Source organism: Apis laboriosa, unplaced genomic scaffold, assembly GCF_014066325.1.
Source record: "Apis laboriosa isolate Shangri-la unplaced genomic scaffold, ASM1406632v1 scaffold104_cov149, whole genome shotgun sequence".
Classification (NCBI taxonomy): domain Eukaryota; kingdom Metazoa; phylum Arthropoda; class Insecta; order Hymenoptera; family Apidae; genus Apis; species Apis laboriosa.
Genome location: NW_025220694.1, coordinates 969,525 through 990,648, shown reverse-complemented (window position 1 = coordinate 990,648; position 21,124 = coordinate 969,525). Strand labels below are relative to the sequence as shown.

General features: G+C 37.5%; 1 protein-coding gene across 2 annotated transcripts in view; it reads left to right on the top strand.

Moving 5' to 3' along the window:
- The window catches only part of LOC122712243 (storkhead-box protein 2), a 124,576-nt gene extending 105,471 nt beyond the window's left edge, over positions 1–19,105 (top strand). The window contains exons 5-9 of one of the 2 annotated variants that reach the window (XM_043931768.1): positions 10,717–11,172; positions 13,075–13,281; positions 14,054–14,238; positions 14,837–15,310; positions 15,850–19,105. In XM_043931768.1, the coding sequence (XP_043787703.1) occupies positions 10,717–11,172; positions 13,075–13,281; positions 14,054–14,238; positions 14,837–15,310; positions 15,850–17,019 (2,492 nt within the window). In that variant the 3' untranslated portion in view covers positions 17,020–19,105. The remainder of the gene's footprint in view (positions 1–10,716; positions 11,173–13,074; positions 13,282–14,053; positions 14,239–14,836; positions 15,311–15,849) is intronic. The other variant, XM_043931849.1, reaches the window with a different exon arrangement.
- Positions 19,106–21,124: the final 2,019 nt, after the last annotated feature.

Sequence of the window (21,124 nt, the reverse complement as noted above, 5' to 3'; positions counted from 1 at the left end):
CCTCTCCCCTACGAAAATATCGAATCAAACCAAGATTCCACAAAAACTTCGAACGAACAAAAACTGGCTCAGATAATACTACGTGGCTCCACCGATCGATCTCCACGAAAGATCTTCGATTTATCGAACGAATCGATACGTCGAACAAAAAAAGAAAAAAAGAAGAGAGAAAATTCTATAATTTCCCCGGTTTACATAGTCGAAAGAGAGAAAGACGCTTGTTTGCCACTTCTCAAACGAGAAGTTTTGCAGGAGGCCTTAACCGACGATCATTAGGAACGCCGGGGATCGTCCTCGACAACCGCATTGTCGCGACCCGGATCCAATCGCGGAATTCTCCCGGGAAGATCACGACTCCCATCACTCCTCGTGACTGTCGTTACTCAAAGGTTACCTACCTACCTACCTACCTACAGAGGCTGCAGCGACCCGTTTGCATCTGTGAGTGACGATGTCGGTCAGTAGTTCCTTCCGAATGTTCGATCACCACGCGCGACATTCGAAGACGGGGACCCTGTAATGCGGGTATTATGGGCTGCTTCGAATAATCGGGATATCGCGATATGCACTGGCGCGTATATACACGATTGTTTGACGGATAAGATGTATCGAAGTTTGTGAAAGTTTTGTGAAAATAATTCCTTTAGGGAACGTATGTACAGTTAGTCGTAAAAGTCTGAATATTATTTTATGCGAATTTTCGAGTTGCGTTATTAAAACTATGAATGATAATTTTATTGTGTGAAACCTTATATGAGTTACAAAAATAATTTTTTAATCCTTAAAATTTCAAATATCTGGAAATATACTTTGTTCTAATAAACAATAATTTCTTAAATACGATGAGATTTCAAAGAAGTGTTCAAAGAAAAGAAGAAAATTTGTGGAAAAATCATAAATATAATAAATATAACGATATACTAATGTACAAATATAATGCAAACATACGATAAAGACTTTTACGCGACTATGCATAATACGATACAAATTTATTTTTTATCAGGTCTGACAAAACATGTGACAGCAAGAAGCGTATAAAAACGATGGACTAACGATGGTATAACGTAAAAAAAAAAAAATCTCGATTTGACGAACTATTTATCGCGTAAGAGGCGTTTCGCTTCGTGAATAAATAACAGGAAATGGACGTCGAGTGTATAGAATTTCATAAAAGGCTGGAGGGTGAGCTGCGTGTATCCCCGGATTGTGCGGGGATCTCACCTTGGGATGCGAGGTGGTGAAAGCTGACGAATTCACGGAAAGCCAAGATTTGCATGAAATTTACAGCGACAGGCGTTTTTTTGTCTCGCGGCCTCCTCTCTTCGATATCCGCGATTTTATTCTTGGAAAAGGTCGTGGGTACCCGTGATACGTTTCGCCCGAGATATCATCTTTCGTGACCCGTCCGTGAACGAAGGCGAACAAGCACGCGGCGGCTGCGGGCACGAAGATAGATAGGGACCTGATGGCCAACACCATGAGAAGTGCCAATCATCTTTGGGTGAACGAGCCATTGTTCTCGAATCGATATCCATTTGAGCCACTTGTGTGCGCGCGGCTCGAATCAAGAATTCGAAAAATCGCGAAAGAAATCGGTCGGCGGCCATTGTTAAGGGATAATCCTATTACGTGTCTCGCACGAATTATCGTTTCGAGATAAACGTTTCTTAGATAAACCGCCCCTTCCTTCGCGTAATTCCCGATTATACGATTGATATTTCCGGTTAGAAATACGAACGATACGGAACGATTAAGTTCAGAGCAATCGTTCTGTTCCAGACAACACAGGTTATTATTACGTTACACGGACGAACACGTGCTTCCATAGACGATTGACTTGCGCCTTGAGCATTGCGCAACGTATTTGCATTCCGCCTCTTGGATAACAAAACGGTCGGCTCTGTTAACTCGGTAGTGTATTGATTGCCAACAGTAATACATAAATCCGATAGCAACGAGCCAACGACCTAACTCGCATCTGATCAAAGTTGGTGCCACCAACCACACCTTTCTCCAGAGAATCGTAGCGAAACGGGAAGGTAGTGGGATAAATCCGGACTTTGACTCTTCTCTCCTCGTTTTTGAGAAAATTTTTATTTTTTAACGACGTGAGGTTCGTGAATCGAGGATAATAATAAGTAATAAGAATTTTAGGTTAATCATTTTTCACTCGACTCTATTATTGTTTTGCAGAATAATGAATATATTTCATAATAAAATAGCAATGAAATTATTGAATAAAAATATATATTTTTTTTTACGTTGAAATTGATAAAAATCCTCTTGCTACAAAATTTTCAATATCGTTCAGAGTTAAATTGGAAACAATAACGATAACAAAGATACGTTTGCAACCATCGTTACGATGTCTGTGACCAACTTTATATTATTTTAATTATCCTTTAAACATGGAACTATTCTTCCGGTTTGATTACCGTAAAGACATTATTTTTTAATATAATTTATTTAGCTTAATAAATAAAACTTATTACTATGCAACCGTAACCATGGATAACGCGATAATTCGATAAATTTCTCGCCAAGAAAAACCAATATATTTAATCCAGATTATATTTCAATCAAGAAATTAATTGCGAGTGAATGGATTTTTGACAAAAATTGGAATTCTAAGAAAAGAATATTTTTATAAAAAATGAAGTAGACCATAATTCGTTAATATCGATTTGAAGAATTTATTTCTGAAAGAAAGAATGATCTCTCATTCTTGCTAGATTTTTTAAACAAGTAGAAACTTCAATACCTTGAAATTTTTTCAAAAGAAAAACAACCACGACCATAAACGTTCTTTCCTACAATACTATTTATAATCCAATATTATACTTTTCTATCATTTGCAACGATTCTACGTTCTACAATTGAATTGATGACAATTAAAAAAAAAAAAAGAAAAAGAACAAGGGAAAACAGAGAGATGAAGGTCAGAGAGGATGATAGGAAAGGGGGACGACCAGCAAATCCCATGGATTTGCATAGAACAGCGTCGCCGGCTGGTTAGAGGATAGGCCGGGTACTCAAAGGTCGTCTTGTTACGAGGTGATTCCTTGCAAGTGGTCTTTGCCATTTCCCATGGGCAGACCCATAAAGCGGCGGAGGTCGGCCAACCGACACGATGGATCACGGCGATAAGGATATATGCATCGTGTTGTGCACCGTGTACCCGGTGCACCGGAAGTGATCCGGCCGTGTGTCTCGCGGCTACGAAGCGCGCGCTCGTTCCACTCGCGTTGCTCTTGTCTCTTTCCGGCCATTCGATACCCCGATGATATTCGCGTGGGCGAGTCGCGGCCGAATACCGCCACAGGTCCGCCTCTTACCTCGTTGCCATGCGCTATCTACGTGGGCAGTTCGGATATTATAATAAAGGCCTCGGCGGAATGATAGAAAGGTACAGGGGAAGCTGGTAATAATAGCGGCTCGCCAGACCTGGCAGGTGTTCATCTGTGTTTGCGGAGAGAGAGAGAGAGAGAGAGAGAGGGAGAGGAGCTCGTCTTCAACCGTCTTCTCACTTTATCGTTACGACTAGAACTGTGTTTCAGCAAGCCGGTTATAATAAAGTTGGATATCGATGATTTCCCTCGATCCTCGGTATTAAATTGTCGCGTATTAAGAAGAGATCGGAATTGCGTGATGATACGTGCCTTCATCTGGTGATCTCCTATGTTCCTCCTATGTGGTCGATTTGTTTTCCATCGTGGTTATTCATCGAGAGTATCGTTTTTGAAGTTGATCGAATTCGGGCAACGATTTCAACAAATATTTTTGCTATTTTTATTAAGCAGAGTTGAGATTTTGAACGAATGAGAAGAACGCGTGAATCTTTAATCTCCTTAAAGGCACCATTTTCACGAAGTTATAAGAATTCCGCGCAAGTTTTCTAAATTTCTTTTAAATATTATTCTTATAAAGAATTCGTTCTAATATTTCTTTGTTTTTAAATAAATTTTCGAAATTCACTACTCATTTTAAAGTTCAAAAATCAAAAACAGTAAGATTCATCGTTACATTTTAAAAAAGCATTCAAATCCTTATTAATACTTATTTAATTTTATCGAATCTGATTCCATTAATCTTTCACAAAATTTATCATTTCGTTTCCTTCAAATTCTTATCAAATTCGATTCATAAAAAATGAATCTACCATTCTGACACCTTGCTCTTTTTCTCCCTCTCTCTCTCTCTCTCTCCATCTTCTTAACCCGTGCTCAAACACCGAAGAGCTCGAGGCGAGAAATGACGAGGGCCGCATTACGCGCTACGTACACAGTGGAAAGCATTGAAAACGCGTCCGGGACAAGATTCTCACGGAGGAACACGATGTTCCACGCCCCAGAAACTGACGTATCGAGTTCCACGATCCAACTGGCCTCTCCCTCGTCGTCGAATGCAGCCCCACGAAAATTGTGCAACCCGAACGTTTCTCGGTTTCCTCGTGATCCCCCTCGCGTTGGCAGCTCACCGGTGTAACGAACGCCCAGGTATTATCCCGACACTTTTTCCGACCGTGCTCGCGCGCCCGGATAAGATCTCTCGTAAACGAGATCGAAACTGGCCTCTCCCACGCAGGCATTATGCCGTCTTAGTTGGGCCATTTACTGCCCATACACTTGTATACACGCGAAACACCCGGCGATCGCGAATAAATTTCAAGCATCGGGGATCGCGTGGGGGAACCTTCCTTCTCTTTTAAAAAGAAGAAGTGGAAAAATATAAATTCGCGATACGTGTTTTAAAGCAGGGTTTATAACTTTCCTCGGCGAGAGAAATATCTTTTCGTTGTTGCGATCTTTTCTCTCTTAAGTGTATATATACTTATTGATCGTGGAGTTAAAAGTCAAAGGATGTTTTATTTTTGTTGCGTTAGTATAGAAACGTAGTACACGTTAGATACGAGTTCCATTGGATATATTTGTTTTTATGGAAGTAGGGTAAATCACAACATTTAAAATATTTTCCATCCGTAATTACATACATCAAAATATGGAAAAACGTCTCGATGAATATCTATATTGGAAGAAATTGAACTCTAAACGAAATGAAAAATATTTCCTTAACGATTAAATATGAGTAATTTCATTTGTCAAAAATATACACAACTAAAAAAGTGCAAACTGTAATTTCTCATCTTTCAGAAAAAATGTGAACCAACTTTGAAAAGCAAAAACAAATCTGAAGAAAGTTAATTTCACGAACTCGAATATAAAATCAGATTTAAAAAATCCATCTTGCAGACTGAATTTTATACCCTCCTCTACAATGATCTTTTTGAACAGGAGAGCCTGCGATCATTATCAAAGAAGAAACGAAAATAGAACGTGTTTCGATCGCGCACCTGTCCTGTAAACCGTTCCCAACTCCTCGTCTGCTCTGGTCGTCGGCTCGTTCCTTAAAAGGAACGCGTGGGTGGGCTACCTCCTTGCATAATTACGCGCGCAACTCCCTCCGTGGGCCGCGGAGAAATTCCAGGGAAGTGGGCAACTGGACCTCGTGTAACGACCGTGCCCAACTTTTCCATTCGAATAACCGCGCGCGATGAATATTCCATGAGAAAGCCGCGAAAGAATCGTAATCATCGTCGATCACACCTCCCTCCATCAGCGGTAATTTCACGATGAGTCTCTTCTCTCGTATCCAGTGAAATTGAAATCGAAAATCTGAATGTGATACGTACGAAATCAAACGATTCTCGATCAAAGAAAACTTTTTGCGGTAAGAAGAGATCTGGATGATTCCTATACGAGGCCTATTTACAACGATCCTTACAATGAATATATAGCAGAGAGTAGGCGTTTTCTGGCGTAGCTGAACGCGTAATTACAGCTCTGTTCCTTCCTGCCTGTCCGCAAACAAGGATTTCAAAGCAACTAGGGGACTAGAACAGTGAGAGCGTCATCGAACGGCGCGCGGAAATGGCAGTGATCCGTGATCTCGACCTGTTCCAGAGGGTAGATTCATTGTTGTACGCGCACGGAGCATTTAACGAAATTAAAAATGGAATCTTTGGAAAAATTGCGCGCACGCGATATGTATGTACGTGTATCTTATACACGAAGCTATTCGAACGTTTGTCGAGTGAAATTAAATAATGTATAGGGTGTTACATTAGCTGGATATTATTGGAGGATTGATTATTGAGGCTAAAAACAACCAAAACGAAAGTTGATATACAAAAATGTTGCTCGTTTATGAGGCTGACTTTTATGTTATATCAAAGTCTTTTGTAATTTGTTTCAACTTTTAGAATCGATTATCCAAAGGTATGGTATAAATATATTAACACCCTGTATACGTTTTATACATAAGTAATGGTATAATCATTGTAAGATACAAGTATTAAGATAACGCGTAGAATAAAATCTTAAATGAATATTTATGTTAATAGCATTCCACGTTTCAATAATTTTCAATTTTAATGGCGATTATCTTATATTGTTTATCATAAATCTTCAATAAGACTCTAAGCTTTATTATTAGAATATATCTTGTATATCTTCTACGATAGTTATAACATTATACTTAAAACATGATTATAATACATGTATTTTTTACCAAACTCTAATTTTATTCTCATATTGTTAAATAATGTAAAATATAATACACTCGGGTCAAAATAATTAATATGTAATTGCCACAATAAATAAAACGATATACAAATACTTTTATAAAAATAAGTAAACTATGTATATATATATATTGAAAGATTAAATTCTTACATAACGATACTCGAATACTCGTGGAATTGCTTGCTGCAACATTTACCGAATATTTTTCAGTCTCAAAGCGGAAGATCGATATCCGTCAAGGGTCAGCGCAATATCGCGTGTAGAAGCTCGAGCTACCCTTCGAAATTGGCATATGGCATGAGGGATGAGGGTGAAATATATTAAAATACATTTCGAAGGTCGATGGTGGTTCAAAGCGAGGGTGAACGAATGAAAGTATTCAAGTCGATTTTATCGTCGTGTCACGAAATCTAACGTGTCGCGTATAAATATGATAGTTAATTTTCATAGAGGCAAAATTACGTACGCCATCTGTTTCGTCAATCTATAATAATGACGTAACAAATGAATAAAGCCATTTCGCATATCAAATTTTATGATATTTTTAAACACGATATTTATCAATCATAATTGATTATATATTAGATTGTTTGTGAAAGAAAGATTTCTCGAGCATGATAAAAATCTGAACTTAACTAATTTTCTATTATTTAAACTACAATTTATATGAATGTTTGTTGATATATTGAATAAAATAATAATTAATTAGATAAAACTCCTAATGATATGGACAAATTGATTATGTACATAATTCGAAACATTACAAGACTATATCTTTTAATAATTCAGAACTTCTTAATCATCCATTCATTATCCTCGAATGCCAAGCTGTATTTTCAAGCTAAGCAACGATTTGGCTGGAATCCAACTTCTAGAGCATACTTCATTAATTCATTTATTCCCCCTTAATTACACCAGAACATCATTAAGAACGATAATTCAAAAATTATTAAAAAAAAAAAAATAGAGAGAAAAGTAAAAAAACAGAAGAATTAAATGTGACAATTGTGCAAAAAGAATTCCACAAAGGACACGGTCACAATTTTTGCGATGACAAGCTGTTTGCTACACATTGCGCTCTCGAGAACATTGAGCATTCTCGGCACGAGCACGCGGATACCACGGGAATTTCGGAGTCCTTCAGAGCCGCGAGCTTAGAATAATCCATAGTCTTATTCGTGGGTGTGGACCAAAATGTACAGGAGGAGGAGGGGGAGGCCTCGAGGGTTGGAAAGTCACCTTAAAACGTGACCAGGAAGAACAAAGACTTCAATTTCGCCACGGATCGCCCTCTCTAAATCTCCTTACGGCCTCTCGAAAATTTTCAGTTTCTATTCAGCCTTAATTACCTTCTCTCTGTATTGCGTTTATGGAACGCCGCAACTTGACTGACGTTTAAAACGCTAATTAGGCATTGTTTAGCCCGGAGCAGATTTGTTCTAGCATGCCGATTTTCTCCGCTCCTAGTCTAGAAATTGACCGTTTTAGTCTTTGCTTCTCTGACTTTTGCACACGTGAGAATGCATCCAGCACGCTTGATGAAAATTGAAACTGCGAAACAGGATCCATATCTACCTCTGGGATTGGACGTGTAAAGTATCGTAAATGGAAGTTACTTGGTCAATTTTCAACATTTGGATTAACTCTTTAACATTCTGTTTCAAGTTTATTTTGCGTATCAATATTGAATCTTTGTTGTTTGATGTTTTGATGATTGGTTCGTATTCGATTTAACAACAATTCTGATCATATTGTTTTTTGATAAATATTTTAAATATTGTCAGCGAACGGACTTTGTTTTAAAACTATTTTCTTGATAAAAGAAAGTATTACATGTTCGGATGAAAATTTACACAGGAAATCTAAAAAATGAAACGAACACAAAATTACCATAAAAACGTCGATTGAAGTTTATTTATTAATAAGCAATTTAAAAATTTACAAACAAATTTATTGCTTGCTACATATTTCTTCGATGAAAAATTAAATTACTTGCAACTTAATAAACAATTCTCAATTGACACTTTTATATACCAATTTTTCTACGTTTTTGTGTTTCAACTGTCACTTCATAAATCTTCTCACTTTGTACAAATAATTACTAACTAATTGAAAACTTTTAATCTTTCTTCTTGATCCCATCCCTCGAATGCACACTTAAAGAAATCAATTTAAAAATTACACTGTCCAACATTATTATAAATTTATCACAAATGGGAAAGTACCGTGGCAACTACTTATAACTACAATTTCATTTCAAAATTATTCTCTCTCTCTCTCTCTCTCTCTCTCTCTCTCTCTCTCTCTTTCTCCCCCCGTGTCAAAGATTGAAATATATACTCGAACTCGCAATCGTGAAACATTATATTACCTCGTTAAGCATTTAATAAACGTGTATTAATAATAACCATCGATAAATCCACGTTCGCCAATGATTTTCTATACGAATGACCGAATCGATACCGATAATACGCAATTTACGAACTATCCGAGGAGCACCGCGTAGTCGTTTCAATTTTCCGCTTTCACGCAGGCATACCTACGCGCGCATCGCGCCATTCAATGCACGACAGATCTCACGAGAGAATATTCTGTGTAAGTGGATTTACAACCGGCACGTCGTTCGCATGCGAACGCAACGCGCAGATTTTACCGCGATTTACTTGTCACAAGCGCTAATATACCCTCGCCTGTCTGTTGAAAATGAAATTCGACATGTTCCGCCGCTTAAATCCCCGTTTCATAAATACGCATTCGCGTAACTATCATGGATTATTGTGTACGGAATAATGGTGTGCAAAGTGAATTTCGTTGGTGCTTAACATCGAGGAGGAGGGATCGAGAACGAGATTCGAAATTGAAATATCGGAAATAGTGCATTCTTCCTTTATTCCTTTTTCTAATATTCGAATAATATTGAATAAAATCCAAAGGAAAATTAATATTTCTCGATCGAATTTCGGAATACCTTCGAATCAAATAGAATGTGGAATGTGGACGAGAGATAAGTCGTCGTACGAATCGTGCGACAAACTGTGCGCAATATGTAGATTACGTCCATTGCATAAATTTTTCATGGAGAAAAAGATTTAAAATTTCAATGGGGAGCCATCAGACCCTCCAAAGGTTAATAAAAATGCGACTAATTTAAATACACGATGCTGGACTTTTGTAACGGAGAATCAATTTTCCTGTATATTTTTCTTTTTTTTTTTTTTTTTTCCTGTAGAAGGAAACGCGATCCAACCGATTCGAAAGCATGCCTTAAATATTACGTTGGACAAGCAGAAGGTTACATACATGTGTTCGTTAATGAAATACTCTGTTTGTACGCGCATGGAAACCCGAACCGTCTCGGTTGAGGCTAGAAAGGCAGTTACCTGAATGTCGCTAGTTCCTGGCAGCCAACTTGGCTATTACGGTTTCATTCTGTCGAGCGAATATACACGGAGAATTTTAATGAACGCGAGAAACTTTAAAGATCCGATAGGCATGTCTCGTAACGTCTGATCTTATCACTATCCGCTTCCACGAACCTTTGCATCCGCCGGGTTATTTCGCATTAGTATCACAGCCTTGTTACCTTTTGGTAACAGTTGAACTTCAAGAATATGAAAATATCGTCTTTGTACACTTTTTACGCGAACTCAAGTGACACGAGTAAATTATTTCATCAAAACCGAAATCAAATTTTATTTTTAAATTAAAACTTGTTGCATATAACGATTTTAAATATCTTTCAATATCGTTTTAAAATCAACCCTTGCTCTGTATCATTTCGTTGTAAAAAATATTCTCACGTGAATATTGTTTTCAAAATATGAAAAAATACCTGGAATTTTGAGAATTTCGATCCCATCAAAGAAACGTATCCTTCAAGAAAAAGAAAATACAATCCCTTATATCTACTCTTATATATGCATCATATCACGTTGCCTTCTAATCTTTTAAAATCAGAAATCACTTTCAAATAAGAGGAATTTTTCTTTTGTACCTAACAACATTGTATACATTAAATGAACATTAGCATAAAAAAAAAATTTTTTTTTCATTTTATCCGTCGATAATTCATTTTGTCCTGTCCCCCTCCATACATACAACGGACGTGTAATTGCAATTTTCCTTCCTGTTTCAGGCGATATCGAGGACTGCCTGGTTGCCCCGGTGGCCCAAGGGCAATTCACGCCGCTACCGGAAGCTCTTTGTTGGGCCATTTTGGAGTTGACCTCTCAGAGGCAAGCTGCCACCCTGGACACGCTCAGATCCGCCTTGAGGAACGCGTTTCCAGCCATGCAGAGACCTAGCCGCGAATTGGTCTACGATGCCCTCGCTAAACTGATGCAAGAGAGAAAGATCTATCACACGTCACAAGGTTATTTCGTGGTTACGCCCGAGACGAGGAGGCTTAGGCGCGACACAAGCAACTCGAGGAGATGTTCGAGAGAGGTGAGCGGATCGAGAGGTCAGGGTAGCATGCTCATGTCCAACGACGAGGCCATGGCGCTCGTACACGGCGAGATGCTAACCCTGAGGGACGGCGACGTGACGCATCAAGCTGTGCAGACGAATCTGGCAGACGTTATTTGCGGAGGTAAGAAATCCCTGGGCTCGTACGATACTCTACGATGATATATCTGCATTTTATCGTCAAGTTTAATCGGCGAAATTTTGCGAGACAACAGATAGAAATCGCGAGGAGCGTGGAAATGCCTCTTCTCTTTCGAGGGGACAGAATGAAGTAGTTTCGAAAGATTTTGTTCTTTTGTTCTTTTCTTTTTTTTTTTTTTTTTTCTCGTTCCTTTGTCCGATCGGAGGAAGATGATAAGAGCGAAATTCGCTCGTGAATAAGTCAAGCTTGCGAATCTTTGACGAATAATTCTGAATAATTTATCCTGTGTTAATACAAAGGATTGAATCTAGCTATAAAGAAGAAACGAATCCTTGGAATTTCGAATACGAATTATGATTTGAAAGAAGACTCGAATCAATATAACATCGTAACGTTAAAGAGAAAGAGTTTTCGAGTTTATTCATCCCTATTTCATATCTTATCGTAATTTTAAAAAAATCTCTCCCCATCAAAGCAAAGCTTCCTTCCGAGGGGAAACAAAGTATCGGTGTAAATCGATCGGAAGACAAAGTTGCGCCGCGCCGAGAAGGGGCTGAATCGGGCAGAAACTAGTCGGGCAAACCCGTTCGGCACGTGTTCGTTCGGGGATCGTTCGTTCGTTCGGAGCGAACGTTCCCTGCCCGCCACTCGATTCTTTTTCTCTAAACTCGATGGACGAGTCCAGGCGTGCGTTTATGTTGTTGTCGTCCTTGGAAGCGACGCAGTTCCCGCGCCGGAAGACCCCGTTGCGCATTCCATCCGTGGATCAGGATCGAAAAATTGTCGCGATTCGATTTAAATTGCGCCACTCTTATCTCGGTATTTAGAGTGGTTGTCGTCTCGGCCGCGAATTTATATCCCCGCGCGCGTTTTAAAATTAGAAATTCAAATGGAAATACAATATCACGAGGCTCGTATAAAGAAAAGTCAAAACATTTTTCTTTTACCCGATATCGTGCACGCGCCCGTTATGGCCAACGTGATTTCAGCATTGTACGATAATACCCGTTTCCATATATTGCTCTGCCCTATCAGCCTTTTCCCTCCAATGGCCGCTGTCCAATGGCCGGAACGTTGCGTGCAACGACGTTACATTGTTACCGGCGGCGTTGATCGCCAACCAGGTACCGAGCATCCTTGCATGCGATCGTGTCCGCTGCGAAAACTCACTCTTTGCAGTGGCTGCGCCCGGTTTCGCGAAGTTTTGGACCCGTTCAAACTGGAATTTTCTGGCGCATTGACACGGAAACACGTTGGAACATCTTGCATGCGTCTTCCATCCCCCTTACATACATCAGGACGCCGTGTATGGAGGACGTACACGCGAGCATCGGTACACATAGCGGAGAGGTGAACAGTGCCAACTCGGCGATCCCTGGAAAGCGTTTAGCACAGCCGATATATTAGCTATTGGTCACGACATTGTCTACCGTTACACACGCTGTCGAGATCACGTGGGGGGCCACGTATATAATCTTCCTACTTTTCCCCGACTTGTTTCTCGAGTGATTCTCACGCTGCTAACCTACAGCCGGTCGTCGCCACCGCCTCTGGCTCTGTGTACCGCGATGAAAATCAGGGACGGAGGGTGTTCCACTTTTTGAGAATACGTGTCGGGAAGACAGAGGAGCTCTCGATGATCGTTTCGAATCTTATATCCCTCTCTTTTCTGTATTTACCACGACGTGGAACATTCCTCTACTCTTACATCTTAAAATTCTCCTGTCATAATTCATCTCCCTCTGTTTCCCTTTTCTTATCCGTTTCCTCGAGTGTCAAAAAGATTATCATAGAAGAAACAAAATTCGCTAAAAACTTATTCCATTTTTGCGATTAGTAAGCGATTCTTGAATCTGGATTTGAAAGATATATGAAAATTTCCAGGTAATCCCAACGACAAAGTTCTGTTCGCAAGATGTCGATCGATGCCGGGTCGCCTGGAGAGGCGACATTCTCTGCGACTATGGGGATCCGCCAGACGTTTACACAGAAGCGGAAGTTCACGGTCTTTGCCACGAAGGCCGGAAAGAAGCGACACCTCGTCGAGCGCGGAGTACGCGAGCACGGACAGCGCGCCCCATAGCCCAACCAGTGAGTCGAGTCCGGGGAAGGGATTGTTTTTGGTGATGGATGATCGCTTAATCGGCAGACGAGTTAGCTTTCTCCACTTCAGCCTGATATGTGGATCCATCCTCTTTTACGTAAAATCGTCTCGCTTCGTATTTATATCGTGCAATGTGTAAAGAACAGAACCACTTGCTATTGCAATTTATAGTTAATGAAACTGTACTATGAAACTTTCTCTATTTTCTCGCTACAATATTTTTTATATTGTGTAAATAAGTTGTGATACAGGATGCAAATCTTATATCCTTGAATATCTTTGAAATTGTGGATTAACGTATGTAAACATTCAAAAACAAAAATCGAATTTAGAGAAAGACTACATTATGATTTATATAAAAAAATTATTAATTTAAAATTTTGTATAATGTTTGTTACATGAAAGACAACGTATTCTCTTCAATAATCTTTCGTTTCGCTTTTACTATTGTTAAACTAAAAAACCTTTAATATTGTTCAACTAATATTCATCGATAATTTCGAAGATATTCGAGTAATTGAATCGGTGATCACTCTGCGCAATGATGCTTTTTCTGCTGCTCCTCCATCTACTTCCGAAGCGAGTATCCTGGGTGGAGTGTTTTTGCGATCCCCCCAAGTTCCCACATCCGCGGCCACAGCTGAACATCCATCAGATACAGAAGCTTCTTAGACACCCTGTTAGCTGGCAAGCCCTTCCTCGATCCCCCTCAATCTCTCATTTAAGAAACGCAACATCGCTTCCTCCGCTTTTCTCAAGGTTTCTCCGGGATTTTTTCAGAGAAAATAGGTCTACTCTCGAGGCTGTTCCGACGCAGTACACGAAGAAAGGGCGCACCGTTAATGGGCACGTTCAGCGCCCAGTATCCCCCTACCGAGTGGTTTAATCCACGCGTCGTTCACCTGCACAGCGTAGCCACGCAAACGAGAGCCGCTAGCCCCTCGGTGAGTTTCAATTTGATGTGCTCACTCGTGAAAAAGGAGAAACGCATCCCCGTGTTTCGCTCTTTGATCAAAAAGGTTTCCGTCCAAAACCCGATGCAAACTTTCTTCGTTAGAAATAAATATTGGAAATAATTTTTGACGTGTAAAACGTTATGATGATACCAAATACAGATATCTTAAATCGGTGCGATGCGAAATAAATACAAATGAGAAAAGTAGTTAAAACTTTTGTACGTTGTAAAGAAGAGAAGAATGAATATTTAGATTGGCAAAAATCCTTCCAAAAATATTGCAAATACGCGAATATTATTTTTTAAATATTTCATATTTACAATTTTCTTTAATTTCTCAATCACCGATAAGAATGAATTTTAATAATATACAATAAATTATATAAGATTTCCATGCGTTTGATGTTTATACTACAATCTATCTCAAAAAATTACAATCATTTTTAACGAATTTAATATATTATTGCACTCGATCAAAGACTTTTGCCAAGGATAGCAGGTAGGAAATTGAATGCAGGAGCCAAGATTAAATTGCGCGAGTCTGAAGAGCGCACTCCGGCCGGTTAACAACGGACTAACGTTTTCAGATGATGGAGGGTCTAGATCAATCGCAGGCCAGTTTCCAAGTATGGGATGATTCGAGCTCCGTGCGATCCGCCACACTGCCCAGGCGACATCGACGCCAGGCAAGCGGCGATTCCTCTAGTTTATTGGCGAACTCGACGCCAAGGAGTTCCAGACGACATCGATCACCGTGTTCGACACTGCCCAGATCAAAGTGCTCCAGCCTGAGCAGATGTACGTCCAGAGCTTCTGTCCTTCCCCCGACCACGAACCAAGAACCGTATCAGACGCGCAATCAAACGCAAAACGGGAAAAATTCGGCCAACTCGTCGCCGAGTCGAAGCGGCGGAAGTTCCGGATCCGTAAGAACGACGAACGCGAGCCCAGCGAAAACGGCCACGTTGGGCAGATCCAGCACGAGACAATCCAACTCTAGACGACCCAGCCACGATTCCACTGGAAGCGGTACGAAATCGAACGGATCGCCTCAGCATAAGGTAAATTAAATATTATTATATTTTTCAATTTGAGAATAAAAAAAAAATACACAAGTCTTGTTTGACTGTTTGCGCTATTATATTCGTTTTAAGAATTCTGAAGAAAAATAAACGGACACATAAATCCATCGCAATTTCGTGATTTGATTAAACGTGAAAGGTTACTAATTAAAATTGACACGATACTAAAAATATATACGAAGAAAACTATTTTATTTTAAATATTAACTTAGTTTAAATTTATTAGAGAGATTGATAAATTGATAAATTGAAAAATTGATCGTATTAAAAAATTTTTTAAAAATTAAACTGCTTCTTTACATAATTATATATTTCAAAGAAAAGTTTATTTGCAAAATTCTAAATCATTTTCGAAGGAACAGTAATGTTTATTTCTCTTTATCTATTTCAAAAATCAATTTTCTCCAAACCTACTTTCTACCAATAGAAACTATCTACAGTGTAGTTTTATGTGCCAAATGGAACATCAATGACCTCAAGACGATAGAACAGATATTACGTACGTAATATTTTTCTAGGTGCTACAAAAGACATCGTCCGGCCACTCGTCCCACTCCAGTGGAAAATCGATTTCGAGCGGGAAACTCTCGTCATCGCCCTTGAAAACGTCCACGTTACCAGCGAAATCTTCCCCGCTGAAAATGGTTCAACAGGGATCCCTGACCCCTCTACAAGAGGCGCAGAATTCCATAACTCTGCAAGTATCGACGAATCTAACACCGGTCAGTCCATCCCAAGATCAGCATCGCTCGATTCAGAACAGCGTAACACTTGCCTCGAACGCCACAAGCACGACCACCATCTCCGGCTCACCTGGGACAAAGATCTACGTCCAACAAAATAACTCCCCAATGAGATCGGTGATCACGTTCGAAAACGGCACGGTGAAGACGAAATTGGCCGAAAAGGAGACTATGGACTGCAAGGAGAAACAGGATCGCGAATTGATCACCGAGAAACTCTATAAAAGCAAGATAGACGAGGAGAAATTATTCAAATCGAAACTCGACGAGGAGAAGTTGAACAAGTCGAGCAAGATCGAACGGCCTTCCTCCCTTTACGCTTCCAAAGAATCGAAACCGAGCCTCCTGTTGTCCGAGTCCGATAAAGAGAACAAACCAAAAGTGGAGGAGGAAGTGCCTAACAAATTGAAACTGACGAATCGGCTGAACAACAGCCAGGCGCATCTGATTGACGGATCCACCAACAACATTGACAAGAATTCTCTGGTCAACGAGCAATCCGGTATGAAGAACACGAACGACGCCATGAACAACTCGAGAAAATTGAGCCTATCGTTATCGAAAGACGCTTTAAGCTACAGGAACCTTCTCCGTCCGGGTTCGAAGAATAACATCGCGTCGAATCCACCCTCGCCTACGAAATCATACGATGGTTTCGGTGGATCGTTCAACAACGTCTATATAGAGAATCTCGAAGCTACGAAGCAGCAGAGGGCGCCTCAAGGCTCGGAGCCGAACTTGGAGAAAACGGTCAGTCGGGGAGATCTGTACACGTATCCAAGTTTGAGCGATATGCAGGTTCAATTCACCAGCCTGGCGGCGCAAAAGATTCTAAAAGGTTGCCCAATAAACAGCGTGGACACGTTGGTCGAAGTCAACATGGCGGCTGCCGAGAAGCCGAACAACTGCGACGTTACTGTTCACACCGACTTTGGACTCGTTTAAAATTTTCGTTCGTTTCTTTTTGATCGGGAAAAACTTGGCCTGGTTCTCTCCATACGCGTTTTTCGTACAGTGAAAGGTTGAACTTTAGCACGATGAACTTGTCGGTATCTCGTATGCTTGCGTCGTGGTAGATATGTTAAATAGCAAACGGATGAACGGATGTACTGCTTAAGCATATAGAGAGAATTGTAAACAGTTACCAATAATAAATAAACGTTTGTTATGCTCATCGAGTATATATATATATATATGTATCGCACGATCGCATGTTATCTCTTTAACCCGAACAATTTATAAGATCCGATTCATTCATGTTAAACCATCGATTATCATCCAGGTGATTCTCGAACATTGTGCTTCCATTGATATCATCTATATGCTTACGCGGATGAACGTTCGATAATATTGTATAAAATAAATCCCAGCCATTCCACAGAGAATATTCATTCATAGCTTATTCATAGTTGCTCACAGCTCAATAATCCGGCGAAATATATATTATATCCAAGCGATAACTTTTATTCGCGTGATAATTTAAGTTACGGATATCTGAATGCTCGTTGCATTGTCGTTGCTCTCATCGTTCGTTCATTGGCCATTCTCGTTTTAAAACTTATCATATCAAGAAAAATCGAAACATTTATTTGGTGTAATTTATAAAATTATAAAATTATTCGTGACTTTTATTTTTTTCATTACACGCACTTAATCGATCAATAGAACAATGCATTGCGTGCATCAGATTTCATCGTGCCTCCATTGCCTCCGTTTTTATTTTTTTCTTTTCCCTTCTTTTTTTTCCTTTTTTTTTTTTTTTTTTTAATTTAACGTAATACACGAAATGAACAATAAACGGGTACCACAGCGTCGTAACGTTAGCAGTTTTGCATCGCTTTACCGAGCTAAAGCGATTTGCTAAAGCAATACTTCACGTACGATAGCCTGACAATTTGCCTTATTCGAATGAGAGAAAAAGAGAGAAAAAAAAAGAGATAGTATTTTATGCAAATTTCAAATACTGCCAATTTTTCGTAGCGTCGATTTAGGATAACAATCAACAACCTGAGGGGAAATCGAATCTTTATAAAAAATATAAAAAAAAAAGAAACAATAATTTAACGTGCACTATTCGTTCATTTCGAGTTCAATAGTCATACAGAACGAGAGCCTGTAAGCGTTAGGCGATATTTTTTGTTTCGGTCGATATGCCAAAGTAGAGAGAAAAAGTATAGTGCAGTCAAATTTTTTTAGAATTTAGGATAACATTATTGACTACACAAACGCAAGAATATATATTACAAGTATTAAAATCGAATATGATTACCGTATTTGTAATGAATTCTCATTAAAACGGGTAAAATTTGATATAAATGAAATTCTCACGGATAATCACTGTATACGTATAAATTTTATATCTAAATTAGAGCTTTTATATACCTCTGATAAAATTGTAAGTGAAATAATTTGGAAAAAATTTTAAATCAAAATTGTCGTTTATATGAAAAAAAGAAAGAAGATATACATTTGAACTGAATTTTGCGCATGCGCAGAATATTTATATCGAATGAAATAATTATGGCGCGAAAATATAAAAAAAGTCAACTACAATGTTACGAAATTAATGACACACATACACAGATACACACACAAATACACGTATATATATATACATATATATAATGAAAAGAGGTGCATTTCCTTATTGAGAAAATAAGAAATACCATTTTATAATTAGCGCAATGATAAATCTAAGTGCCAAAATCATTAATAGTACTTAAATCGCCTTAAACCGCTTGCAGTGCGACCTCGTGGCGTCATACTGCAACGAAGTCGCGATGTAAACGAGTTCTCCGTATAAAGTTCGAATTACAATATTAATCTTAAACGTCAGACATATAGTCGTAAGACGATAGATAAGTGGGTACCGATAAATGGAACCTGCTTTGTATATTTCGTACGTTGTATTACCGATTAACCGATAGTTTTCGATACACCTCTAAGTCTTCCAGTTTTTACGAAAATGGAAGGACAGCGAGCGTTTTACGTCCTTATTTCTTATCAAAACTAACTTGTAGAGTACATGTAATCTTGCTCTATCATAATTATAACAACGAAAGCGTATGATAATAAAGAAGATAAAAAATATATGATTTTGTTATATATATCACAATCCTGAAATTATTATAAATTTAATTATTGATTCGCTTTATAATTTCAATATAAAAAATTTAACTGAAAAATCATTGGAAACTTGGCAAATAATATAAAAAAAATGATACAAATGATATGTATATTTCAATTAAATTGTTAAAAAGATTGAAAATAAATAAGAAACTAATAAAAAATATTTTTTTGCAATTATCATACACAATACACAATATAAATTACTGAATTACTACATATATTTAAATACTAGATATTTTTTTTAAAATCTTGATTGTAAAAACAAAAGTAAAAAATTAAGGAAATTTAAACAAAGAAAGTTTTCCCGCTAATACTGTCTTGATAAATAAATTTTCTCTACCATTTGTAGTTATCTACAGTTGCAAATAAGAATTCTGTAATACCTTTGAAGAAGATCAATATTCTAACGCCCTCTAGAATTCTATTAATCTAATAAATTCATTTTTAAATAAATATCTAAAAATTTCTTATTATTTAAATTATTCTATATAATAATCTAATTTTTAGATAAATATCTAAAAATATTTAAAAAGTGGATTTTGCAATCTTTGAAAACCTAATATATTTTATACATATCTTGAAGTATTATATGTTTCTTTCATTATTTGATCCTTTAAAACTATTGAAACAAATTCAGACTAATTTGATTTGAATCTTCAATTCTTTATAATTCCTATCTGTAAAAAAGCTAAATGTTTTTTTAATAGTTAATAGAAATCTAAGAATAGAAATCTAAGATACTACTTATATTTATAAATTGATTTCTTTCTTGAAAGAAATTTGAAAATATTGACTATCTATATAAAAATTTGCTTAAATACTTAAATAAAATCTAATATAATGATAAGAAGAGAAAAAAAAATCTTATATGAAATAAGTTTTCTTGAATCAATCCTATAATAATCTTTAAACGAGTCAAATTATATAACTGAAAAACCAATGAAAATATTTTCCATGCAATATAAGATCGAATAATGGAAGAACCGTAAAATATTTATTTTGTATCACAGTAATTAATATGTCTTATATATAAAATAAAAAATTTTTTAAATCAATAAAATAACTGTTTCATTTATAATGTTAATTATAATAATTTATATTACTTTATCCATTTAAATTTAAATATCTAGAATATTAATAATAAGAAAGTCAATGATAATATTTATTAATTATTTATTGCTATATAACTGATTATTTTTAATTCTAATTTTTTTATTTTTTTTGTCAATTGTAAATTAATTAACATTATAAATAAAATATTTATCTCATTGAAAAGAATTACCTTTGTATCGTCCATCAGGTGATGCAGGAACATGAATAGTATCCACAATTGTAGTGGAAATTGAATTTGGGCATTCAGTATTCGTAACACTATATGAATAAACGCGATTATTTTTTAACGCAACACTAATTGAAAAAATAATAAGAAAAATCGCGGTGGAATCGCAACACTAATTTAAAAAAAAAAAGAATTTAATTCAAAAACTATTATTTCTGTACCAAAAGCTACAATTAATTGAAAGTAAAGATTTTAATAACAAATAACGTTTAATAAATTTTAATGCTAAATTTGTAAAAAATTATAATTATATTGTAATAAAAAAAACCCGATATCTTATAATTCGCAACACTAAATCAACCCGTAAATAAATTTTCGCAACACTAATACAAAATCGCGAAATGCCCACTGGATAGGATGATAACTGGATCTAAATGGCATGCAAATTAGGCCGGCATGCATCGGCCACATAATAAAAAAAAAAATTACTACTACATATTACTAAAATGAGCACAATGACAAAGTAGTAACAAAAATGATTTCCCATTCTTTGAATTCGAAGAGAATCCAAAAAATGAGAAACCATTAGTAGTTGCCCTCTTCTATGGCAATTTGCCGGGCCTCTTCGGCTCATAGCCTCTT